Source organism: Copidosoma floridanum, unplaced genomic scaffold (assembly GCF_036245765.1).
Source record: "Copidosoma floridanum isolate Cflo_tuat_1 unplaced genomic scaffold, Cflo_Japanese_pri ptg000019l, whole genome shotgun sequence".
In the NCBI taxonomy this organism is placed as follows: domain Eukaryota; kingdom Metazoa; phylum Arthropoda; class Insecta; order Hymenoptera; family Encyrtidae; genus Copidosoma; species Copidosoma floridanum.
The window spans coordinates 12,348,270-12,375,392 of NW_028321896.1; the positions used below are offsets into that span (position 1 = coordinate 12,348,270).

The 27,123-nt window shown below is 39.3% G+C and overlaps 3 protein-coding genes across 7 annotated transcripts; 2 read left to right on the forward strand and 1 right to left on the reverse strand.

Moving 5' to 3' along the window:
• The first annotated feature begins 4,026 nt into the window (after positions 1-4,026).
• LOC106642222 (adenylate kinase isoenzyme 5) lies at positions 4,027-13,894 on the forward strand. Of its 3 annotated transcripts, XM_089592970.1 has the most exons (9): positions 4,027-4,048; positions 8,779-8,949; positions 9,098-9,208; positions 10,325-10,467; positions 11,272-11,454; positions 11,535-11,663; positions 11,726-12,187; positions 12,282-12,684; positions 13,354-13,894. In XM_089592970.1, the coding sequence occupies exons 1-9, from the start codon at positions 4,027-4,029 to the stop codon at positions 13,731-13,733; spliced, it is 2,004 nt and encodes a 667-aa protein (XP_089449096.1). In that variant the 3' UTR covers positions 13,734-13,894. The 3 variants fall into 3 exon arrangements, with proteins under 3 accessions (XP_089449096.1, XP_089449097.1, XP_023246164.2); XM_089592971.1 differs by lacking the exons at positions 4,027-4,048; positions 8,779-8,949; positions 9,098-9,208 and adding an exon at positions 10,001-10,156; XM_023390396.2 differs by lacking the exons at positions 4,027-4,048; positions 8,779-8,949; positions 9,098-9,208 and adding an exon at positions 10,165-10,243.
• Positions 13,895-16,840: 2,946 nt separating this feature from the next.
• LOC106642909 (uncharacterized) lies at positions 16,841-23,798 on the forward strand. 3 transcript variants are annotated; one of them, XM_014357836.3, is made up of 8 exons: positions 16,841-17,384; positions 19,603-19,813; positions 19,904-20,035; positions 20,124-20,376; positions 20,480-21,087; positions 21,169-21,525; positions 21,621-21,716; positions 21,802-23,798. In XM_014357836.3, exons 2-8 carry the CDS (start codon positions 19,622-19,624, stop codon positions 21,865-21,867), a joined length of 1,704 nt encoding a protein of 567 aa, XP_014213322.2. In that variant the 5' UTR covers positions 16,841-17,384; positions 19,603-19,621; the 3' UTR covers positions 21,868-23,798. The 3 variants fall into 3 exon arrangements, with proteins under 3 accessions (XP_014213322.2, XP_014213339.2, XP_089448938.1); XM_014357853.3 differs by having other exon boundaries at positions 20,495-21,087; XM_089592812.1 differs by lacking the exon at positions 16,841-17,384 and adding an exon at positions 19,512-19,532.
• A 412-nt stretch (positions 23,799-24,210) lies between these two features.
• LOC106642232 (metaxin-2) lies at positions 24,211-27,029 on the reverse strand. The gene is made up of 4 exons (XM_089592813.1): positions 26,704-27,029; positions 25,971-26,550; positions 25,402-25,536; positions 24,211-24,991 (listed from the first exon to the last, which is right to left on the reverse strand). The coding sequence occupies exons 1-4, from the start codon at positions 26,753-26,755 to the stop codon at positions 24,958-24,960; spliced, it is 801 nt and encodes a 266-aa protein (XP_089448939.1). The 5' UTR covers positions 26,756-27,029; the 3' UTR covers positions 24,211-24,957.
• Positions 27,030-27,123: the final 94 nt, after the last annotated feature.

Genomic DNA, 27,123 nt, shown 5'->3' on the forward strand with positions numbered 1-27,123 from the left:
TAATCGCGAAAATTCGTTGCTTTCGCGCGAAATCAAAAGTCTTGGCTTTTTTTTTTTTTGTATGAATATGTTTTCAATTTGATGGTGTACGAGACATTGGACGTCACCGACAACCACGTGGCACTTGTGTAACTGGCAAATTATCAAAACCACAACAGGTGGGGGGGGTAACAACTCGTGCCTTACTCATGTTTCATGAAATAAATTTTAAAACGGAAAGACAAACTAGTCAATATATTCAAATATTTAAGGGGTTCCAAGGCATATGTAAAGAACATTTTTATCCACTAACGATATCATTAAATTAATATATGTATATCATCGTACCTAGACATATAATTACAACTAGAGCCTATACATGTGTACACGTACATAAGTCGTATAGTTTATATTGAAAAACTGATGGGAAATCATAATATCAAACATCCGGTTGATTTTCGCAACCACATTTTTTATTATGAATTAATCCGATGACTAAATTAGAATTAAATATTTGAAGTTTACATTTGTCAAGGAGCGTGATGCCTTCGATTGAACAAAAAACCTGTTGCCTCGAAAACTCAACTTTGACCAAACTTCGTCGAGGCTTTTACGTGCAGAATTAAAGAGGCCATCAAGTTAGTTCTTGGAAGCGCCTAATCACACGTAAAGCGTCAACAATTCACAAGTCGTCCATCACCGTGTCATCACGTGCGCGGGTGGTGTACCAACCATATACACACGTTTAGTAACATAGAGACAGCAAGTATAGGTGTACGAGAGTGTGTGAGTGCAGGGTACTTGGTCGAGTGCATAAATACATGGGTGTGTAATGTATATATATATATGCAATGGTGCAATGTACATGTGCGCACATAGTAATACGGCCGCCACTTGACATTGAACCTCCGCGGCTTGATGGCTATAGAGTCCCCTACATACATATATACGTACACGCCCAACTGTATACAATATGTTTCATCGCTCGGAGACACATGTGACACTTTAGTTTGTCAAGGCTATAATATACTTACCTCCGTGTCACAGTTGCACGTATACATATATACACATGTGTTGTACATATACAAACCATAAAGACGCACGTGGGACGGTCTGCGTGTCTCTGTTGTGTAGGTTGATACGAATGGAACATTGTATAGGAATGTTTCTTTTTTTTTTTCCCCCTAACTTTCAATGGATGTCAACACTTGTGTAATTGTTACATGTACCTAGGTATATTTTATACCAAATTTCCTTCTTTATTGTATTCTCTTTAACTGCGCGTAACTTGTCTTTTTTTTTCCCCCTAATACATAATGTTGTTGTAATGTATACGTATGCTGTGTACGGTGTACTTGTGGAGAGTACGACTGGTAAGTTCCAATGAAAAATTGGGGGAGAATAATTGCAGGGGAGAGGAAAGATATCGATTTTCACGAAAACAGATCAGTGACTGGCGATCGTCGAATTTCATTTTAATTTTTATTATTCTCTGTCGTCTTGTTATTAAAAATCATGGGTAAGGGAATACGTTCACAAGATCACAATTGTAAGGTAAATGCTGCAGAGCAGAGCCAAAAAACGGGGATCCAGCATTAAAATCAGGTATGATCGGTAAAAAGCAAGAGACCACGGAAATCAGTAGAAAAAATCGTTTCTTAACAAAAAAAAAAAAAATGATATCATAGTGCTAAGTCGAGCACTGCTTGCACCGTTTGCTTACTCTTTTTGTAAAAGTAACGATTGCAGGTATAATGTAACACTTATTGTTAATCACAAGTCGACGTTACAGCTGTAAACACAAAAATAATGGACGTATGGATAAATTTCCTCGTGATCTGTCACTTTTTGCTTTGGACAAAAAGTCGTGAAAACAGCACTAGCTCGAAAAGCGACAAAACAATAAAGGATGAATAGCAACAACGTAGCATCAAATATATGGTATCGATCAAGAAAATAAGAGAGGAACAAAAAAAATTTCCTATAACTCGGAAGCGTCACGTGAATGTTTTGTAATCATGTGGTATGAAAAAAAAAAAAAAAAAAAAAAAAAAAAAAAAAAAAAAAAAGCAGTAGTCATTTTTCTTAATCATTTCGGCTTCGAAATTCACCGTGAAGATTTACCTCGATACCGTATACACATCTCCAACTTTGTTGCCACTAACTAATAGCGCTATGAGCACAATAGCCGCAGGAGATAAAATCGGCACTATATACACAGTTGCGCGAAAATCGCGCATATTTTATACGACACAGCAATGTAGAACGTGACGATTGCCAGGGTAAGGGTATGCATGTACAAGCTTGCCGAAATACCATCAGTGGTGGTGCGACAATGGACGAATGTAATTGGTTGCCGATGAATAAATAATCATAACCATGTTGACAGGTTGTACGCGTGTGTGTACAGGCACGCGTAAACACATGATAACGAACAAATCGAAAAAGTCAAGCTTGCTCGAAAAGCCAGTATACATGTATATACAAATACACGCTCACTCGTGCCCGTCACACAAGATACATAGCGAACTACACCATCTACTCCCCCACCGCCCCCCCCCCCCAACACCATTACGTCAAGCTAAAAAACATCGTTCATTTCCATCGCCACACATGTAACAACGAACTTTATACGTATGCATGCGTAAAACCAACACGGGGTCGAATAGGAGAAATACAAGTAGAACTGGTCGAGCGTATGGTCAGACGGTGTAGCGAAGACCCGTACATGTACTTGCAATGTATATTATATACGTAACGCGTGTAGGTACGGTATACAACCGAAGAAAATCGAGGAATCCAGTAAGTATGAGTGTGTACGTATATGTCGGGATAGTGGAAAAAAAAACTGAAAAAAAAAAAAAAAAAAAAAAAGGGATGGCACGTAGACGCGTGCGCAGTGTCGAGTAACCCATGGCTACCGATTTCACCCGAACAGGTGGAAGGGGAAAGTGTCTGTCGAGCCGTTATCGGGCGCGTCGATCGCAGGATCCCGTCCATCGCCTCTATACGCTCGATCGGTCAGTCTGTCTGTCCAGCTCACCGCGACCACTGTCTCGCAACTACGAGCCCAAAGCATCGACCAAGAGCTTCGGAAAAAAAAAAACATAAAAAAAAAAAAGGAAAAATCGGTTCAAGTCTTTTTTTTAAATACGATCTTTCGACAATATCCCAAGGGTGCGAACAAACAGGAGGGGGAGGGAGTATGAAGCAGATCCCTGTCGATTAGATGAAATCGCGAAAGCGGCGCAGAAGGGGAAGCACCTGCCGGACACCGCCCTGGCTGCGCTAGGCCAGCTCTGCAAGTACATGTGGGCCGGCCTGTTGGTGGGTCTGATCGGCAAGTCGATTTTGCGGAAACTGCGAAGATTCGATCGGATTTACGCCGAGGGCGCGAGGCTTGCCGATCCCAGTGCTCTATTTGGCCGCCTCGGTCGTCGTCGCAGGCTGCAGTTTCACGGCTAAGGGAGCCACACACGATGGCCATCCCGAGCAGCGACGACGAGTCAAATTGAAGGAGGCTCTTGTTTTTTTTATTTATTTTTTTGTTTTTTTTCCCCTCAAGTGACGAAACAAAGTGCAACCAACAACTGTATGTAAAAGACAAGCCTACATCGCGAGTGTACGGCGCCGACGAGGCAGAGCGGGACACACGAGGCTCTATCGATCGGTGCCTCTGCTTATTTTTTTGTTCCCTCCTATCTCCTCTACGCGTGTTTTTCTTCCTTCATTTGTTTTTATTTTTTTTATTTATTTATTTTTTTTTGCTTTGTTTTGTTTTCTTCGTGCGCAGTAGTGCGAGTCCAGGTTTGGTCAGACCGACCTGTGTGGTTAAGTATAGAGACCAGCGGCTAGTTTTCAAGACATCGGAGTGATTGGGAGTGTGAAGGCAAAAAAAAAGGGGATAACAAAAGGTAACGTCGGCGAATCGGTCAGAGTGAAGGGTGTGTACATCGCTACGGGGTCCGGTCGCCGGCGTCGTCGTCCCGCGCGGGCATGTGAGTAAATGGCCGTGGAAGGTTCGAGCTACCCTTCCGACGACCTACTATGGGCATCTGCCTGGAAACACGTGAGTTTGATTTTGGTGGCACTTTCTTTTTTTCCCCGCGGCCCACATATGTAATATAATTGTGGCGGTGTTGATTGATATATATATATTGTAGCGGGTGTATACGCGTGGAGGGGGGTGTGTGATTGATTGAAGGACAGTTGTTTGTTTGTGTCCTTTTACTTTGGCGATGATGGTGATGATAATCATGGTTCGTGAGAATTTCTAATGGCCACGATTCGGGTGAATGAGTAACTTTTTCTTTTTTTCTTTCTCTCGTGAACGCGGAGACACTGATTTCGATCGATAGAAGAGAGCTCGTTTTTGTCTCTTTCTTCAATGACGAGCAGTACTTTTTTTTCTTTTTGTTTTTTTTTTTTTTTTTTTTTTTTTTCACTGTTTGTACAAGTGTAGTTGAAGAAACGACAAGAGTGTGAAATTATGGGAAAAACACATGTTTCGAGTGATTCTCGCCAATACGAGAGAGTGCTACGAAAATCGATACCACTTGTTATTGAAATCTGATAAAATTATTGAACATGGAAAAAAAAAAAAAAAAATTCCCTACACATCGCAATGTAATTATCGAGTTCTGGCTGACAAATAGTGTAATAATTGGAAAATGTCATGCTTTTTTTTTCCAATCGTTCAATCGTTCGTGCGAGTAAAATGTTTCCAACAATGAATTGTCAGCTTATCGACTAGATGTAATATAAAAAATTGAAAAACGATCAACCATAGTGATAATTCTTGCATAAACTTGCTTAACATCCTTACTGGAGTAAAAATATGCGTGTGGTACAACAAAATAAATTCAGGAGAAAGAAAATCAGTGGTTAACATAATTTTCAAGCGCGAGTACGCACGTCTCAATTAATCGAAAAAAATTTCTTAAGGGCATTTGAGAGTATTTCTAGACACATACATACAAATATCAGCCGGTACATCACATCGTACTACATTGTTTCCTCTGTTTTTTTTTTTTTTCGGTACTTGTTCCACCCATCCACTTGTCCTCCTCTGCTTCATAATATTTACAACGATCCTCAATTCGTATATTGCTTTTTACAAGGAAAATAGTTGAGAAAAAACTAGTATCAGAATAATACTCTGAAATGCTGAATCGACGCGAGATCGAGTCGTTAAAAGTATCGTTGTACCATGCCGATTTATTTTTGAGTTTATGGATACTGGGATCGATGTTGAATGAAATTGCGTTAAATACGATATGATATCCCAAAGGTCCCCGACCGCGGCCAAATTTTTCAATGAAGATAAAAAATGAGACGCACACGCGCACCCATGTATCGAGCGCTCATCGGATCGGTATACCTTATCCGTGGGACCGATTTACACGGCATAAAGGTAAAGGTCGCACGGCCCTGTGCTTGCTCCACTTGCTCATTGTTCAATTTAAGGTCGCGGCTGCTCTTTTTCTCTCTCTCTCTCTCTCTCTACGGGTACGTTGTACATGTGTATATGTATTCATGTGTCACCTGCGGCGCATCGCCTGTAATATACACATACGCAATGTAGTGGGTGACGTTGGAGTTGGGGGGGGGGGGGGCGTTTTAACGATCGATTCGCGGCAAGTGCAAGTGCAAGTACGAAAGGCACACTCGGTGTGTGTAGGGATGCGGGAAAAAAAAAATATGATGTATAGGGAATAGACATGTATAAATGTGTGTGCGGCAAACGAAACGGCAGCACGTTGTCGTCGTTCGGGATACACGCGAGCGCCGGTTTGACCGGTGCATCGTGCCTGTGCACGCCGGTTGACGTCGATGAACCCTCGATTGCCGCGGCACACCGGTGGCTCGGTTTTGCAATTTTAATCGCAATTGACTTGCCACGGAATCTCAACTAATCACTTTTAAGGACATTATGCCGAAGACGAACTTTAAATAGATTCAATCGCGAGTTTCATGTATTTCATTCGTTGAGTCGGATTTTAACGTCACTCGCTCGTTTTCGCAATTAATTCATATATATATGTATACAAAACCCTACACCCTTGGTGTCCGCGCGCGCACTTGGTTATACCACCACGGCTGGCCGGTGTACTTGAGAAACTTGAAGTGCACGCGCACGTGAACTTGAACGCGCGACGGTGACGCTGAACGAAAAAAAAAAAAAAGAAAAAAAAGAGAAAAAGTTTTACAAGGTGTGAAATAATAATAAACCAACTTTGCTACTCTACTAGCTGCGGACAACGAGTCAATTTTTCGCTAGTTGGCTTCTTTTTTATTTATTTTCTTAAGAAAAAACGTTTAGTATCAACGACGAAAAAAGAATTTTTTAAAACAACCTACATATCTTTATCAGAGATAATCGATCAAATGCGTATCGACCAATTTTTTACTCTATGTAATGTAGTGACTATACTTGTTTGAGGGCATGAATGGAATTTCTGATTCTTTGCTTAACGTGGTAGCAATCGCCAAGATTTTTTTAGAATTGCATCAGAAAAATTGTATGGAGTAGAAGCGAACTAAGGAACCATATGGAAATCATAGAAAAACCAAAGTTCTTTTTTTTTTATGTAATTTCAAAGCACATAAAAACATTGATCTTTGGGAGGTACAGTTTGTGCTAATGACAATTATAGTATTCCGAGAAAAACGTCATTATATATATTTTGCCGACACGCAATTCGCACACGTGTTTTTTTTTTAATACTACATGCAAGTTCGATTTTCATTTTACGACTGGATCGATGATTCATAAGCCGTTAACATTAACCATCAATAATGCAACGTGTTTTTTTTTTTCTTTTGTTTTTTTTTTTTTTTTCAATTTCGTTCTCAGTAAAGAGCATTGTTTTCTCAATCGACAGCAATAATATAATATATCTTTTATTGAGAAGAATTAACGCGTACTTTTGACATTTCAACCACAACAACATTACGCAGGTACATGAAACATTTGGTCCAAAAGTAAACAGAGAGCCATTGACCTTTTCTAATGAGCACGAATATTTTTGCACACAAACGAATTTATTGTTTTTCCACGAAAACACGTAATAAATATTCTTAAATTTGTTTAAAAAAGAAAAAAGAAAAAAAAAAAAAAATCCTATGTTCCACACGAAAGACGAGGCGAACCGAAAGTCGATTAATCCCAGATAAGCGAACGCCGGACAAAGTTGTACATTTACATCCTCGATGGGAGCCAAAATTTTGTCAAACCGCGCCAAGGATTAGGATACAGGTGGCGCGCGGTACACGCAAGAGCGGATCGATGGAAGAAAATAAATACACGTAGGGGCGCGCACGCGTTATTTGTCACGAGCTCTGGGGGGGGGAGGGGGGGTAAGAAAGCAAACAGGCGATCGCGAATTCAAGGCCGTGCTCGCACCACAGACTCGAAATCATATACGCGTATACCTGGTCTGGAGATCCAAAGCTGTACACACACGGTGTACAACCTTTACCGAGTTATTTTATTGCGAAGGTCACGCTCGGACCATTGACGAGAAGGGTATATTGCCCAAACAGTTTTTTTTCTTCTCTTCCAAACGCCGTTTGGTCTGTTGGCCCGTATACGCTACGGTTTACATCAACTTCCCAATATACATACACGGACAAAGTGCGTCCATTACATAAGTACATAACCGATCGATACTTTTGGTGAATATTTTAAAAGCGCGTGGATAGTATGGTGCTCGTACGAGCACTTTCCCCCAATTCATTTAATTTGCGCTTTTCGAAAAAATAAATCGTGAAAACAAAAAAAAACACTCGAAAGTTCATACGATAATCTCAATGATATGCGGCACCCAGTCGGTGCGGGAGTAAAAAATTCACGAGACGCCTTGTATTGAAAGTAGCTCAGCTACCGAATCGAGCCGGATCGATGTGCGTTCGATGGAAGACATAAGGTGTTTATTAAGCCGTAACATTCCGACTCGATTTTGGGTCGCTCGCGCGAAATGAGTGAGGCACACGACGCGAGTCCAGTTGACCCGATGTCGATGGAATCACTGATGGCGAATCTATTTACTTTACTGTTGCAACGAAAAAAAAAAAAAAAAAAAAAAAAAAAAAAAAACTTTGTTTTTTCTCCCCTCAACGTTACATCGGACGAAGCGACGACTTTTGAATTTTTCGAGCGACCTAACGCAGAATGCGGGGGGTCGCAAAGTAAATTTGTCCATACTTTGGAAGTACAGTTGCGTTACAAGTTGACGCATTGCCAAATTCGCCTCGAATCACGTAATCATAATATTGCGCATGATTGTGCCGATTTAGTAATATATATATATATATGGTTCCTATATTTGATGGGGACCAAATTGAGAGTACATACCCAACGATGAGACTCGAATGAACGTCACTGTATATGCGTGTAAGAGGAACATATATATATATATATATATATCGCGTGATGGGGTAAATTGTAACACAGCCATACGTTTGATAGATGTGGTATAGGGTCAACTCGCTTGCGTGGTCGTGGTGTATGACTCATTTACACGCGCTAATTTAACCAAGTAGTTTACACACACCGACTTGCATGTACTTATCCGTATACAAATATGTAAAGCCATCACGAGGATGTTTTTTGTAGATAATACTCTTATTTGCTCAACAGGTCAGACCAAGTTTTTACATTAAGAACAAAGGGGTGGGGGTTGTTTTTTATGTCTCGATTTTTTTTTTTTTTTTTTTTTTTTTTGATTAATTAATCCATTTATACATATATTGTATGTGCGATGGTACACGATTAACGGATCGTCTTTGTGGCCGCAGAAAAAGATCAAGATGGATCGCAGGTGTTCGAGGAAACCGGTGCTAGGAACAGAGAACGATGGCGCAGAGAGGCGGGGATATTGGCGACCCCGCCCGGGGGCCACTTTCCCATGCAGAACGCCGGTCCCGTCGAATTCGAGTCGCCCACTGTGCCGGTTATCTTCGTGCTCGGTAATTTTTACCACTTTTATTTTATTTTATTTTTTTTTTATCTGGTACATCCCCCTACACCCACGTATTATTATTGCCACGTGGGTATTTGGATGTAACATTTTCACGAGGACGGTGAAGTTTAATTTTTTCTTTAATCTATCGCAAGGAGGTCCCGGCAGCGGTAAGGTGACACACTGCGACAACTTCACCCAGGAGAAGCGGTATGTAGTTCATATCAACATGACGGACCTTCTGCAGCAGTACGCGATGGGCAACGGTGAGTCGATCCATCTCTTTTCAAATTTTTTTTTTTCTTTTTCCTTACGATGGGTCTAAAGAATCGCGGTCACCCCGTGGATGAAGCCAAAGTTTTGTTAATCGAGTTTTTTTTTTTTTTTTTTTTTTTTTCATGTATTGAAAAATCCACCGAGAAGTTTTTCCACACTAGCTGGTCGAAAATAGTAGATAAGGTGAAACTTTTTTTTCCCGGCAGTGTTTAGCTTATTTAAAAAAAAAAAGCTCCATAGCCGAGAGAAAAGCAAATTGTTTCAAGGACAATACAACCCGCTCGTATACATGCGTCCTCACGTTGAATTTTCCCGAAAAAAAAAAAAAAAAAAAAAAAAACAACAAATGACATAAGGGTACAAAAATCTCTCCATCATTGACTCCATCAGGCGTACACGTAATACACGATAAGAATTTAAAAACGCGGAATGATACGCACTTATACTCGGCTCCCGTGAACTTGTCGATTTAGGATGAGAATGACTAAGGGTCTTCCGCGACCATCTCTCTTTGTACTGGAAATTGTAAGTGTATATACACACAACTACCAACCACTACCACTATAATATAACGTACAGCTTACACGTGTATACGTACACGTGAGAATCGATTTTCCGAGATCGATGGTATGTTGGACATCGCCAGCGCCCAGTGGTCTATTATCTATGCGTGTTACGAGGGAATCGTCCGCTTCGCGACTGTTTATACATATATACATATGTGTTTCTCGGTATTCCAACTCTGCAGTATAAATTTCCATTGCATTTCGACTTTGTTCTTTTCATCACTTATCCCTTTTAATTTGTGTATAATAATAATAATATATGTGTTTGACAAATTTTCATTTGCTTTGACCGTTAAGTTTGCACTGTCCGTGTGTATAGTAGTACATACACGAAGATACAGTGATGCTACGAGAATATGGAAATCCGAGTAGGTAGGTATTGTCATACGATAAAACTATGATAAAAATTACCCAGAAAAATTATTGCGGTAAATTACGGTACAAGTAATGTAGTAATCAGTAAGTGTCGGTGCTCGTTCAATTTTACAAAGTAAGAAACGTCATTAAAAATTAATGAAAAAACTATACTGGTTGTTGCAGATATGCGAGACTTTGGCATGCTCAGCAGTAAAACGGTCACGGAGGTCCTCATGCTTGAAATGAAAATGTCTCCAGAGGCCAAAACGTTCCTCGTGAGCGGCTACCCGAGGAACATGCGCGACGTCGTCGAGTACTCCGATAAGGTAAAAAAGACAAAAAAAGAACAAAAAAAAAAAGAAAAAGAAAAAAAAAAGAAAATCATCAACACGCGCTACCTTTACGGGGGAACAATGGAAGGGAGTGTCAATGTCCTCCGTCGACGTATATACCAGAGAACGACTGTTCTCGCGTGTGTATACATACCCGCGCGCGTCAATTCCATAGGATATTGTTACAAAGGATGACGGACATCAAGAGTAATATCAGCCCTTAACGAGAACTCAATTTACGTAAAACGGACTCGAGTAATGTCCATGACGCGTTTTTCTCCCCCTCCACCGCTCCGACGAAAAGCAACTTGTATACCCGTGTGGATTTGAAAACTAATCAAACAAAGATATTATATATATATATTATGGAATACGCGTATACGTAAAAGGTTGTGAGTAAAAAAGAAAAAAAAAAACGTGCCATTTGTTGTTCATTTAGCCGGTCGGTCGTTCACTCGCCGTGATAATTGGACACGCGCTTTTACACCCCCGGTGTAACGCCGAAAACGCGAGGTTTAGTGCGTGGGTACATTTATATATAGACAATAACATGTATGGAGTAATTTAATCGCGAGGGTATAATCACAAGGGACGACGGGGTCTACGGCGAGACCCACTGACCTACTGGACAATATACGCTTATTGCCACGGCTCGAACTATACGCAAAAGATGAATTGTTTATAATATATATATATGCAACGCGTGCCCGACCCTCCGACTGATTATTGCTCTTACCTTATGTATACCACCGATTATGCACTCGTTGAGCACATGGAATGATTGTTATCTCGATGTAGATCCAAATAATGAACGGTGTGATACTGGTGGCTTGGACGAAAACCGTGCTCGAGAAGCAAATCGAGTACGGAGCGAAACTCGGCCACGTGATCATGGACCTGGCGAAAATGGAGTTTGACAATTTTTACAAGCACGTCATGCCGGTCGCCGAGTACTTTGACCAGAGCGACATGCTCCAAACAGTAAGTTCACCGATAAATGACATTCGTATTGTAACTTTGGGCATTTTTACCGATACCGATCGTCCCCCGTTTGTGCGCAGATAGACGGCGAGCGCGACCCAACCGAGGTGTACGTGGACTTTCGGGAAGCGGTGATGCGAACACTCGGCCTCCCGGACGACGACACCCACCTCAGGCAGAGCCAAGTCTCGAGCTCGATGGAGGCCGAGGTGAGAAAGAAACCGACATGAAACATACGCAGAAATTTTGATTTTCCATTCCAACGATCCAGGTGGAAGTGGAGCGCGACCAAGAAGGCGTCCGGGAGGCCAGTCCAGCCGGCCAAGTACCATCCCCAGCCCCGAGCGAGGAGTCACTAGTGCCACCTGCCTCGCCGACCGAGCCAACTATCGGTGAGAACGAAATACTACCGGTCAAGCCAGAACCGCCGCGCAAGAGGCTACCGCCCATTGTGTGGGTCCTCGGCGGTCCCGGGAGCGACAAGTCCGTGATATGCGGCCAAGCGATGCGAAAAATGCCAAACTGGGTCCACCTGAGCATGAGCAGCCTACTGGCGAGCCACGCCACCGGCAACCGGATGATCGGCGAGGCCCTCACCACCGGTGAATTGGTCCCCACGGAGGTGGTCGAGCTCCTCGTCGAGAAGCAGATACTCCTCAACCGCAACTCCAGCGGCATCGTCATCGACGGCTTTCCCCGGGACCATACCCAGGCCCGCGACTTTGAGAACAAGGTGATGACGACCATTGCTATATATTATTATATACCCTCCTACCTTCCCTCCTTCCTTATTGTCGCTTGGAGTAACACCAACAAATGGGAAACAGTTTGGTCAGCGCCCGGAGCTGTTGTTGCTGGACGTGGCGTTGCAGCAGAACCGGGGCAAGTCGTACGACAACGCGGAGGCGTTCCAGCGTCGGCTGAAGTTGTTCCGGGAGTTGTCGATGCCGTTGCTCAAGAGCCTGGACGCCCAGGGTAGGCTGACCATCGTGGAGGAGAACACACCGGCGGACCGGCAGCAGTTCGCCTCGGCGTTGCTCGAGCTGATGAGGCGCGCGGCGCGTCACGAGGACGACCCCAACAGGATCAGCGTGGTCGCCGCCGACGAGGAGATCGGGGACAAGGCTCGGCAACCCAACGGCGTTGTCAAGCCCATTGGCAACGGGGTCGGGCACAGGAACAACGCCAACGATACCCCTGACACTCTTGTCCTCGGCAACGGCGCGGCAGGTGATTATCCGCGCCATCAGGGCTTGCCAATGGTGATTCTAGGGTGTCCCTTGGCTTTTTCCTATTTTTACCAAAGCGCGTCAACTCGCGTGTAGTCTATAGAGTTGAGGGGGGCCACGACGAGCGAGACTTTTGCACGGTGGGGTAATTTTACGTCCGGCCGAGAGCATTTTCTTCTCTTCGTCGCGGGTAGGGGAAATTTGCGCAAAGACATACGATTCAGTCCACGAGCACAAAGAAATATAAAATCCGGACATTTTGTTACAAAAGTTCCTCATTTTGAAAGCATTTTTCCTTCATTTCATTATTTAATTATTGGTCGAAAGGTTTCATCTTTTTTAAATCGAAAAAAATCAATTCTACTCTTTTCATAAGAAAAAAAAAAAAAAAAACTACAATTCACACAGTTTTTTATACAACTTGTGAACATAACTCGCGAGAGTGCGTTGTCGATTAGTACCTGTATTCCTTTTATTATATTTTTTTCCCCCACAATGTTGTACGTGGACAAGTGGGGTGCACCGGAAACTTTGAGGCTGTTGCGTAGGCGTATGCTTGTACATTTCAATATATGCTTCAAAATTTCCGGCCCATCCCGACAAGTGTCGTCAAAAAGCATTCGAACGACGACGCTGGCCTAATCAGCGTGAAACCCCCGATTGTCCGCAGGTGGCCGCAGCAAAGCCCCGATGATGGCCAACGGCGGCGTCGTGAGAACGACGCGCAAAACCAACTTGACGACGAGCAACCGGTCGTTGGGGCAAAACGGCCAGTCGAAGAAACCAGGGACAAAGACGACAAGCGGTTACAACGACAACGGGGTCGTAACGAGCCAACCGGGGCGAAAGCAGTACAACCACACCAATGGGGTCCACCTGATGCAGAACGGGGTGCCCGCGCGTATGGCCAACGGGTTCCTGCCCAAGTCGAACAACCGCGTGGCCCCGGGCATGGCCCAACAGCAGCACAACAGCTGGTTGCCGAACGATCCGCTTCTACGCGTGTACCCCGACAGGTACGACTTCCCGCCCACGAATTTGCACATGTAGCTGCTGGCTTTCGCTCGTGGGACGGACTTTTGTTGTCGCTCGCCCGATGATCGCCTGATGAAACGTGCCCCGCAACTGTTCGAGCTGTTTCGCCTACTTTTCAACGGAATCAATGTTTGCCCACTGCAAACGATCAGTATTAGATGATGAATTAACATTTTTCCCCCCTTTTTTTTTTGTTTTTTTTTGAGTACATTTTATTGTACTTTACGCAAGACGAAAAGAAGTAACGGGACACTGGTGTCGAAAGAAGAGATTTCGAGGTGGAAAACGAAACTTTTTTTTTTTTTTTAACAATCGTTACCCAACGGACTGTTTATCGTTTCAATTGGAACGAACGAATGGGTTGATTGTACATCCATATACGTTCTGTAAACACGAGTTGCAACTCACAAGTGTATGGTTAAAGTTAAGGAAGAAGTGAATTGTACATATATACATATATTACTTTTGTTGATACGTGGAAACGTGCGTATACGTTGTACAAGGCCTCGTATATTTCGTTTGGATGCATACCTTGTATTAATATTCAGGTATAGTAGTTCCATTTTTTTTTACAAACTATCGAGTATTGTCAAAACACACCTTCGTCGTTTTATATTTTCAAGTGAATGTGTAACATTTGCACTTACTTACTCAATGAATAAGTACAAAAAAAAAAAGCAAATAAATAAAATTTAAAAAAAAAATTGTTTTAATTAAACTTTAATTTTTGAAAGTTGTTGTACACAATTAATTGCGAATTTTACGTATTATTCGTATCTACAATTTCGAAACGATGGCAATCCGCTGGCGGATTTTTAATCCTGATTGAGATTTATGTACGATTGAATGAACTGTGATGCAGGTGAAATTTGCTGGACAAAAAAAAAATAATAATAATAATAATTATAATAATAAAAAATTAATGAATGAATGCAACAAAGACAGATATACCTATATTTTTGAAGAATCGTTTATCCGGTAAAAAATAAGTAAGTAACTTATACAGACATTTTTTATACACCACTTGACACGTGCTCTCTGCAATCATTAGAAATGCATGGAATCAGTAAGTAAAATATAGTAATGAATTCATTCAAGAATTCATTATTGATGGTACGTGACATTGATATTCAAGATAAACCAAATTGTTATATTTTATTTTGCATAAATTTTAATATTGTACGAAAGCTTTACTTTATTGTTAAAAAATTTTAACTTTATTTTTTACATTTTCTCCTTAAAGTTGCTCAATTTATGTTAAAGTTACATGTGTAATCATCCAAAGGGGTCCAATAGTCTACTAATAATAAAAGTTTTTATTGTAATAAATTTTATCTTTGTTACTTGTTTTGTATACTCTTAAAAAAATCTACTTAAGCTTAAGCGAATTCGTCAGATTTTAAGTTAAGTTGAATGTTGAATGTACAGACCAACTAGATTGCAATAATAATAAATACTCTATTCACTATTAAAAGTTCAAAGGCTCGTCCAATTTTTTCCTAAACCCTTTATTTTATTATAATATTTTTTTTTTTTTTTTTTTTTTTTTTTTTTTAAATTTCGAACAGTTTTCCAATAGATTAATCAATATATGTAAGAAAGAAAAATAACAAGGTGATCCTTCGACTCTCTCACAAAACACTTGGAAAAAGAGAAAAGTGTACAGTACAAGAAAGTTGTACCTATTAAAAAAATAATGTTTTTTCGCTAATGAAACCTCTAGAAAAACAAAAACAGTCATATGAGTGTAAAAAAAATTTCTTCAGTTGATTTCACGCGTGTCGTACACCCTCTTCCCCTGAATCAACGATACAATGACGTAAAGTACTCGGACTATACCTTCATTTAATTTTCACCGAAAATAGAAGAAAACACGATGCGTCGTCCAGTGAAAACACGAGGCACTCCTGTGTACCTACGAGTGTAAACGAGATGGTAAGTAAAATCAATGTTGTTTTACAATATTCTCAATGGCTAAAAACGAGAGATGAAATGTCACAAAATCTGAATAACGGGGAAAAAAAAAGAAAAAAAAAAAAAAGCTTTTGTGGCAATTTTTCGCGCGCGGATAACTTTGAAACAACTTTTCACGACTCCCTGTAGGTAGCGTCATCGGCATCCGGGAACGAAGAAAAGAGGGAGCGAGCGCAGATCGGAAGCAACGCGCGAGCATTATATATATGTGCGCTACTGCCGGGTCATCGCGATGCCAATCAAAGGGATTCCGCGACAAAAGCTCCCTCGATCCCCTGCGTTGCAGCACCTCTTTTACCGATAACACCCAAAAAGCCCAACTACGTATTGTTACGTAACGGCAAAATGCTGATTTCGAAAAGTAAGTAAGTACACGCGCCGCAACCGCGGTTCTGCCGCCATTGTTCCTCTCTCTCTCTCTCTCTCTCTCTCTGTTTTTTATTTGATTGGTGTACATATATATATATATATATATATATATATATATATATATATACGGGGAGACAACGCAGACGACGACTCATGCCGGCGGCGCGAGTGCCGCTGCGGTATTTTATTACGTCGGTGTATTATACATATGTTACGTCGAATCGAAGATCTAGACGAGACTGCGAGTGTGGTCACACTTATCTTGCATATACTCGTGATACACCTATATGTGAACTTATATTATAGGTAATACAAACAGGGTGTACAAGTTGTCACGAGTATTTTGCGAATCGTTACCGAACGTCTTTTCCGCAAGATCGGTATGTTATCGGTAAAAATCGGTATCGGCGCCATTCGTCACGGTATACGCGCTTACGATGCCGCGAATGCAATAATCAAACGTACACTTGGTACATACAAGTAATAATATAGTACAACAAAGTGTGGCGTGGTGTTCGAAAATGCAAAGAGAAATGGGTGGAGAAAAAGCGTGCGAATGAAAGAAAGAGACCTATCAGAGAGAAAATTTTAGTGTATAAAATGTGGATGTATAACTTTTGGTATAGGTATATATCATATATATGTATGTATGGTTACATGATGATGTATGATGGTGTTGGTCGGTGTGCGCGCGCGATGCATCGAACTCGAGATAGTCGAGATACTACGATACTAGTAGGATAGTACATGAAGTGTGTTGATGCGAGTATGGTTAGAAAAGCAAGGAAGGAGAGGTGGAGCGAAGAGAAGCAGCGAGAGTATACGCGCGTTTAAAATAATAGGTATACCTTGTTATACGTTGGTTGTACAAGTGTGGAGAGATCAGCCGAACCGAAGCCGACTCCGTTTTTTTCTTTTTTTTTTTTTTTTTCTTTTGATCTCGTGCATATAGGGAACCGTGTAATGTCATGGTGTGCACACAATATACCCTATGGTGTTTTAAAAGGAGCGCGCGTGCCAAAAGCTACATATACTCACTCCGTTCAGAAAATAGATTTGTAATACAATACAAATGTACATAGGCGTGTTGCCTCCGATTTTATTGTGAGACGTATACGTAGAGATTCGCGGCGTAACCCAGGGTGTGGAGTGTATATATATTATGGTATTGGAAATACCGAGTGGAGGAGGTGATGTGATTATTGACAAGTGCTTGTGCCCATCAGGATATTTAAAGAATATATAGAGATACATATACTTACACCGGGGGAAAACAACAACAACAAAGAAACAAAAACGGAGCAGAGGCCGGGATTAATAATGGTAGGTAAAATTCTTCATCGGAGCATGCGTTGTGCGCGCGTGTGTGTGTGTGTGTGTGTTTCTGTTCGTGTGTTTTGCCGCCTTGGCGACCGAAGACTATAATACTTATGTATACACGTTCGTGTGTGCTCCTCAAAATATACCTATACTGCCGATGTGCATTTACACCAACATTGTTTATGCAAAATACGTAATCAGCATCCAGAGATTTGTGCTTTTATTCCGTTGTCTCCCACGCTACATGTATCCTTGCACACACAGAAGTATATACATATATTATCTCCGATATATACGTATCAATAGTGTTTATATTTATATACGTGTGTGCGAATACATGTATGCACACATTGGACACGGTAGGTGTATATATACTTATCCGCGGCTGTTCTCCCGCGCTCCATCGCGACGCGGTGTGTGTGTGCTGTTTGTTTGGGCTATATGTACATGTATATATATATTGGGTGGACGACTCCTTTTTTTTAACTTGCACATATATAGGTGCATATGTATACTTTGGTGTGTTTTATACCACTGGTGCCGTGGCTCCGATTTTTTTTTTTTTTTTTTTTTTTCTTTTTTTCAACACGAACGATGCGCCTAAATAAGGGATTCAATGTTCATTGCATTAATTACCTCTACGGGTTTATCTGTTATGTCTCCAACATAATATACTTATACACCGAAAGGGCCGTCGCGGACGCGAGACGCATCATCATAAAATACATGAGTAGCAAAATGTATATGTGGGCAAGAGAAAGAGGAGGGAGACGAAAAGATAAACCTCCTCTGGTCTTGATATACTAACAATAATTGTTCGCGTGATACATGCATATATGTATATGTAAATAGCGTGTACGTACAAAAAGTTAATGCATTATATTGTTTTATCATAAGATGAGGTGATTATGATATGACAATAAATTCGTGATATATCATGTATACACGAGGTGGTGGTGGTGGTGGATCATCAGTAAACTTTGGTCGAGAGAGAGAGAGAGAGAGAGCTTTCATCGTGTGTATATTATGACGATAGAGCACCGGACTAGCAAATCAATATTATACCTCAATCCATACACGCGAATACCCCGCACACACGTAAATGTTAGAGGATATACATGCACGTACATAGGCAGTCAAAACGTATATAGGTGACTTCATCAGACTTTATATATATATATACATACCTTGGCACCACTCAATGGAGACAGACGAGGAGGACGCGATATATATATATATATATATATATATATACATATACACGCATATGTATGTATTCTGTGGAAAACGCCCCCGCGAAGCATCATCGACATATAGATATGATGCACACACGGGCGCAAGGTTTTACATCCGTGTTCCGTGACACGCGAGAAAGCTTTTTCCCGCGCGCTTGCACCGCTGCCTGCTGTAATAAGTATACAACGGGTACGATAATGTGTATACATTATTTTGTGTGTAGTTTTCTTTTAATCGACCTCATGTTTTTTGGGCCCTTTGGTGTATGTTATTTGCGTTATTTTATAAATTGGATAACCGTACAATCTTCTCGCGAACGTTTTAATATTATCGATGGATTGCTGTGTGTGTGTGTGTGTGTGCGCGTGCGTTTCGTCTTATGCACTTGTGGTGTTTTTTTTTTTTTTTTTTTTTTTTTTTTTTTTTTTAATTCTCACGCAATTCATATCCTTTTGTTTTTGATGGGTGCGATAAAGTTTTTTTTTTAAGATGTCTATTGTATTTTGCACAAAAAAAAAAAAAAAAAAAAAAAAACGATCCGACCCCGGTCGAAGTTTCGAGTTGAGTGCATGACGACACATTTTTCAAAATTGCAACTTTCGGTTTTAACCGGCGAATCAATTTGTATATGTATATAGTTTACCGGTGGTGTGTCGGTTTTTAATTTTACAAGGAGGCAAAAGCGCGGCACAATTATTGAATTTCAGAGATAACGTGCACAAAATAATGTCATTAGGGAGACATTTGTTTAGTATCTTCCATACAGTTGTGCAAAATGTTTTTAGTCCCGTTCTTTTGGTTGAATATACTTACATATATGTGTGTGTGTGTGTATGCAAGTGGTGCGACAACAACCCTTGACGTTTAACTGATTTTTGGATCCCCGCAATGAAAGATCGTCCCGTCGATCGATCGGTATTAGAGGAACTAAGTGAATCCGCGTATTTTTCCGAAGTCGATTAGTTGAAATGGTACTTTTCTGCAGGTCATGTAAGCCGAGGATAATGTGGCTGAGAAGCGAAAATGTGGGCAGAAGGCTGCGCGGCCGCTTAGGTACAGCTGGTGCAACCAAGGATCCGGGCAGACGCGTCCAAGGGGGTACTGTTCGCAAATCTCCGGCTATCAACAGTAGCAGCAACAGCAAGTGCCCGAGGTTGTCGCGCTGGAGGAGGCGCTCACCGCATCATTTGAAAGAAGTGGGTTAACAGATAATAATCATATTTTATATTGTTTTTAAGGTGCAATTTTGCCCATGGTCGTCATCATTGATTTTTTCCACGTTTCAGGCATGCAAAGAAAACGTTTCAAATTTTGCAAAGTCTTCCCAGGTCAGGGAACGATTGCCCTGCAGGCGAAAATGCATTAGACGCTCCATCATCACGTCCACTCCGCTGAACCGCCCTCTACCCACGGATAAGGTGAATTTGAAGCTGCGGGGATTAAACAGAGAACCTTTGTTTATTTTTTTTTTCACTCATTAAAATTAAAAAAAAATGGTACTTTCAGCATCCGAAAACAAACGCAATCGCAAAAGTGTCCGAGGAGTCGAAGGAAAATTGGAATTTGGACTCGATACCTCTGTACTCCCAGCCGGTGAACATAGCGGAAACCGTGTGTTCCTCGACACCAACAGGGGATTACAACAACATTAAACACCAGCCAGCCAACACTGTTATTACCGAACTCATGCCTCCGCCCGCCGAAACTGCTCAGCCGGACTTTTCGTGTCTACTGGACGAGGAGGCAAACAAGGCAAATGGTATATAACCCATGCGATACGTTTTTATAACTTGTAATGGAAAATAAGAAAAATGTGTAAATTATTTTTGATTGTGCAATTAAGCATTAACGTTACATCTCAGTTTCTCCGATTTTAGATCTGCTCTCCTTGCATTACTCGTCGATATGCTCGACGGCTAATCAATCGGACGATTACTACAGCATCGTCCACTCGACTTCCCTGTACAACAGCCGCGTGGCGTACTCGGCCGACAAGTACTTTCCGAACAACAAATTTTCGTTGATCAACAACAACGAAAACAACGACAATGACGACAATGACGATAATGACGACGACGAGGAGGAATTTTCGAGGTACCCGTACACGGACATGGAGGACGTGTCTTCAAAGTACGAGTCCACTCACGCCTATCCGACCGCGAAATACGACAATTTGACGGACGTCGACGTCGACATAACGAATTTGGATGAAGCAGCCGATGTTAACGTCAACATCGACGAGAGGTACGGAAACTATCAGGATGTCAAGTACATCGAAGTCAGTAGCGAAGAGGTGGTGGAGGCGTGCGACGAAAATATGGTCACCAACGTCGTGGACGACCGAGATTCGTTCGATCCTTATGTGTTTATAAAACACCTGCCACCTCTGACGGCGTCGATGAAGTCGAGATGTCCCGCGCTTCCCTTGAAAACCAGAAGCAGTCCAGAGTTCAGTTTGGTGTTGGACTTGGTGAGTTCCCCTACACGACTTTGGCAAAAATAAAAAAATCGTTCACCTTTATTAATGTGTGTAAGTATATATTTTCTACAGGACGAAACGTTGGTTCACTGCAGTCTGCAGGAATTATCGGATGCATCCTTTTCTTTCGAAGTTGAATTTAAAGGGGCCATTTATACGGTGTTCGTGAGGACACGTCCATTCTTCCACGAGTTCTTGGAACGCGTGTCCTCGCTGTACGAGGTTATTCTGTTTACGGCGAGCAAACGCGTCTACGCGAACAAGCTGATGAATCTGCTGGATCCCACGAGAAAACTCATCAAGTTTCGATTGTTTCGGGAGCATTGCGTCTGCGTCAATGGCAATTACATAAAGGATCTGTCCATTTTGGGCCGTGACTTGTCCAAAACTGTCATCATCGACAACAGTCCACAGGCATTTGGATATCAGGTATTATACAGGGATAGCTACAACTTTTTTTTTCCCTGTGATTTTTTAAACTAGAATTTTATGAAAATTACTTTGTCCCTTTTCTTTCTTTACAGCTCGAAAATGGTATACCGATAGAGAGTTGGTTTGCAGACAAGTCAGACAGTGAACTCATGAAATTGGTACCATTTTTAGAAAGCCTTGTATACTGGGTAAGTACATTTAATCCATTTTCGTTGTAAACGCCTCTTTGACCATTCTTTTTATTTTTTCAATATTAAATATTTGTGTTGCCAGGGTGGAGATGTCCGACCGAAAATCAGAGATCAGTTTCGGCTTTTTAGTTTTCTGCCATCGGATTAAACTTCAATGGTTGTTTTAAATCCCCATATCAAGGGAAAAATCTTTTTTACTTTGATATATAAAATAATGACAAAGATTTTAGAACATACAAATAATTAGCACCAATTGGCACACCAAGTTTTTGTTACTCATGCGATGAATTAGAAGGTAAAGATAAAATTTTTATGTAAAACCCCAAGGGTATAAAAGTGTATTTGTGTATACACTTATGAACTTATAATCGCGTATGCATAAATATCATGGAATTGCAAGTGAACCACAGTAAAAAAATTTTGCGAAATTCTCCTTGAAATATACTCAATTTTAAGGAGGACTTCCTGTTAACGCCAAGCGCACTGTGTCTCACTTGCATGTGGTTATTTAAAAAATAGACGTACGCTTATTTTAAATTTAGATTTTAAGTTTTACTTGATTTTTTAGAAAATTTTATACGCATCATTAATGATCTATATTTTTTAAGTGTAATTAGTCATCAATTTTTGCATTTCTTAAAGATTTTTTCTTTTTCTTTAATCGTTAAATTTCAAGGCAGTTCGCAATGATTTTCATACACTTAATATTCGTATTAAATTATAATTGTTAAATTATGTACATAGAACAATGCCTTCTATTTTTTTTTACGTTAAATATATATAAATATAAATACATATATATACATCATGTAAGATTGTATTGATTCAAAGTTTGATAACGGATGTTGAACGTTTATAGAAAAGAATAGATCTAAGAAAAAATAATAAATATAAAAAATCATAAATTTTATTGTAGGATACTGAAAAAAATGGATTGATTACAAAATTATTATGATCGAATTATTTTATTGACTTTTTCGTATGTTTAAGTAATTTTTTTTTTTTTTTTAATAATTTTTTTCACGTTTTTTCCTACAAAATTTACTAATTTGCTTTTTAAAAAATTTGTTAATCATTGAATACGTACAAATATATACATTTTGTAGATTTGCACAATTTTGTTTAAGTTACGCGATTTTTATATAATAAAAAGTGTATCAAGCCAACTTGATAGAATGAAAAATAAAAAAAAAAAATTTATCGATGAATTTGTTTGTTCGAAACACTCGTGACTTCCAGTTACTGTTGGAAATTATCTGTTAGCTAGTCTCCCACGAAGATAAAGAACGTTAAATCGTTCAAATAAACATTATAAATGAACAGATACGCCTTAAGTACAAAAAATAACATTTAGAAACGTAATATATAACAATATTAATACATCATAAGTTATAACGATCATAATAGAAGAAAAATTTGAAACACGATGAAAGCCATTGTGTCATAAAAAAAATGTCTATAAATTTTACTTGTTAAAATTACACAGATTTTATTTAGAGCTGAATCATCCATGGTATCCAAATTCTAATTTTTTCAGTATTAAATACAAGAAAAATTATAATAATCTTTAAAAATTTATGCAATATGTACGCAAAAATTGTTTTTTAATGTTAGAATGGACAAGTAATTGCTTCTTCTAGATTTATTACTAAAAAGATCTCAGTTGTAATAAGCGTTAGACAGTACATAAAATGCTATGAAAGAAAAAAAAATAAATAAAAAAAAAAAATAGTAAGAAATAGATAAATAAAAGTTATAAAGGCAACTTAATCCAACCGAGCTACATTACTTATTAGCAAATTTAGAGACATTATAGGAATAATAACCGTAATACTTCCTTATTTATTGCACTAGTCGAGTACGTGTCTAAGAAAATCGTTTGTTTTTCTTACACATGCTCACGAAATGAATTTCAAATTTGTCCATTCGTTGATCCTGAACGTAAAATTTATAAAATTTTATACCAGGAAATTTTAATGAGATTTATTATGAAAAAAAAAAAAAAATGTAAATGTTATAGTAACAAAAAGTGATAAAAGAGGCATATAATAAACAAGGCATATAATACTGTAATAAACTTTTTGCACCTTAAAAAATTATTCGTTTATTTTTCATTGATCAGAAAAATTAGCAAGAGCAATGAATTGTTTTGATTTGTTAAGTTATTTGAAAGAACAATATCTTGATAATACGTTAGACTCAATACTCATGTTAGTTACGACTCTCACAGATACAGTTTAAACTGTGCCTATATGAGATCAATAATATAAAAGTACAACAGATAATTTTCCCATTAGTTATATTCATTGTCCTAAAAATTTTATAGCGAAATGTGTTCTCTCATAAACGCACAGTGCAATGGACTTATAATCACCTTAATCTTAGGAGTGAGTACTTTAAAAACAAACAATTTATACCTTGCATATTTTTAATCAAACATTAACGAGTGCACGGAAACAGTTGAATACATCCAGTTTCATTTATTAATATTGTTTTATTTTGCGATCTTCAACTCAAGTTTTATTATTGAAAAAAAAAAACTTTCAATTTTACAAATAAATGTTTAAATGAAAAATCATTGTAGTTGTTCATTTTCCCTTTTATTCTACCAAAAATAAACTGGCTTTCGTCTATTTGCACACGAGGGAATAATACAAAACGTATACTGCGTATGATGAGGTTTTATATTTACATTAATGTGATTCTGTTATGTACAAGTTATTTGGCTATGGAAAAAAATAATTCTCGTTAAGTAACTGGTTGCAACGACATTTTCGAAGAAAGAGTGAGCTAGATTTCAAGAATTTATGTGCAAAGGATCGTATAACTTGTTTCACTAACAATTTAAAAAGTAAAGTTAACATGTTTACGATTGCATTGAAATTTGACGTATGACTTTTTTATGATAAATTAAAAAACTTTATTGGTTGTTTAAGGTAGATATTTAAAATTAATTTTTACAAAACACTGTATTACTTCAGATCATTAGGATACCAAGTTATTATTTTTTTAGTCCTATGATCTTACTCTAAAAGTGTAGTTTACAGGTACTTAATTGAGATATAGCTGAAAGACAATGTAAGTTTGGTATTCCTCAATGGATTATCAACAGTTTGTATCATAGCTTGATTGATTTCCAAAAAATTATCCACTCATCTTGTAATTTGCCAATAAAAAAAAAATGATTGTTGCTTTTAAATAATTCTTGTTTCCAACTTAAATTTCACTGTTCAATAGTCTATTTGATCTTTAAAGCACGGGGTGAAAAAATTCTGAAACACGTTATTTTCATGTCAAACGTTATTATATATTATAAACAATACATAAGGATACAAAATTTACAATTCATAAAGATAACAATTTTCAAATTTTAGTTGAAATTAGAATTATCTATTAAATACTACAATACTAGAGTGTGTTTGACTGCTCCAATTTTAGGTACATTGAATTTTCTCTTTTCAAACGAAAGCGCAAAAAAGAAAATCATTTTTTTATATCGTGCTTTGTAATAATACTATAATACTATTGCACACAACATTTGTATAGATACGAAACTTCCTCGCTAGGCTTAGTATTAGTAAAACTAAAAAATCTCATTTCATCTTGGTCTGTAAAATACACCTCATTGTACCCAAAATTTGAACAGAAAAGCCACTCTTATTCTTCTTTACGCCGAAAATACCTATCCTCAATATTTCTGCAATGTTTGTTGAGAGTTGTATGTTTGGATACAATGTTAGCCAGGTGGGTGCCATTGAGTGGCGTCGTTATTATGCTAAATATGTGTCCAAATACTAAGGCATCCAATTCATTAGGCCTATTAAACATCACAAGGGAAAATTGTTTATTTCCACACAATCAACCATCACAATAAATATGACTGATTTATAATAATTACACAATGGCATTCATGGGAGTTGAGATTCAATTGGACATTGGTAAAATGACTTTATGATGGATTCATCTGACGAAATACTCAATAACTCAAAACTATCAGTGCTTAGGTCAGGTGTGCGATCAAAATAACGTTCATTTATGGAATAGGCATGATCTATGAGGCGTGGATATCTGCGGATAATTGTCGCTATGTCTTGAACAGGTGGTGATGGGAGGGTTGACGTTGTCAGGACATGGACATGTGAGAACACCAAGGCATCCAACTGATTTGGGCTTGAAGGCCAGGGAAAATCGATTATGAACCGTCAATGGGTGACTAACAGGAAACACAAATTAAATGTTTTAAATACTTACTTGTCTCCAAAGAAGTAATCTTTGTCACCTAGCCTCTCGGATAATGCTTCGCAGCATTTGTTAACCTCCTCATACACCTTGTCCAATGACTTATCCATCCAATTCAGAATACTTAATCTCTTAGTAATTTGACTTTTCTTCTGCCAATTGAGAAGGTGATTCAAGGGCCATGGGTAAACACTACCATGTCGATCCCTTGTGATACTTTTGTAAGTTTCGCTGTGACACCAGCATATGTACAACTCCGCATTGTATAATACATTGTTGACCAAAGACATGTAAGCCCTCACATTGACCTTGTCTTCCTGTGACAGATTTTCAGATAAACTTGTGCCCTTGCTATTGAGAAACGAGACAATATTATCGAATTCAGAGACGACGAACGCTCCGCACTTGATGAAAGGAACTTTGGCCGAAGGCGACATGAACTCGGCATTCCACCTGGGCTCTATTTGAAAATCAAGGTTGCACATTTTCAGGTATGCCTGAACGGCCAGGCAATTGGCATTGTCAGGTAATAGGATCTGCTCGACCTCGTAGGGCTGGTACAGGTGTATGGGCTGTGGCCATGGCTCTTGTGCTGAAAAAAAGTTTAATCAACAGTGAGTGTCTGACGTTGAAGTTAAAACGTAAACAATTTCACTTGACTTAGGTTAAGCCAGAACTCTTTTGCATTTACAGACAGAACGTAAAACCGAATGCTTAACGGTTTTTATTGTCTAATATGATTCACCTATATCGACGTTCCACGAGTCGAGTAAAGAAGAATTTTGCATCTCTGTCATCGATTAGTTTTTTGTACAGCTTTCTTTGAAGTAAGTATATATATGCGTTAAAAATAAGAGTTCCGATTAGGCGTGTAAACTGAGATTGGTAAAAATAAGTACTAATAAGATAGATACGACAACAGAAGACGCGAATAAAAAATGAAACTTAATAAAACCAAACAAAAAACACCAATACAACTCTAGGTGAACGGTGGAGCTTGAGCCCGATGCCAGCACCAGACCGCCCCAGAGAGTAAAATAAGTAAGTATGATAGATGCACCGAAATCTTTAAACACTCATTTAACGATTACTGCCGGCACACATCTACATATACACGTTGGGAGCTCTAGCTGTATATGTGTGTATAACTTTTGACGATGACGAC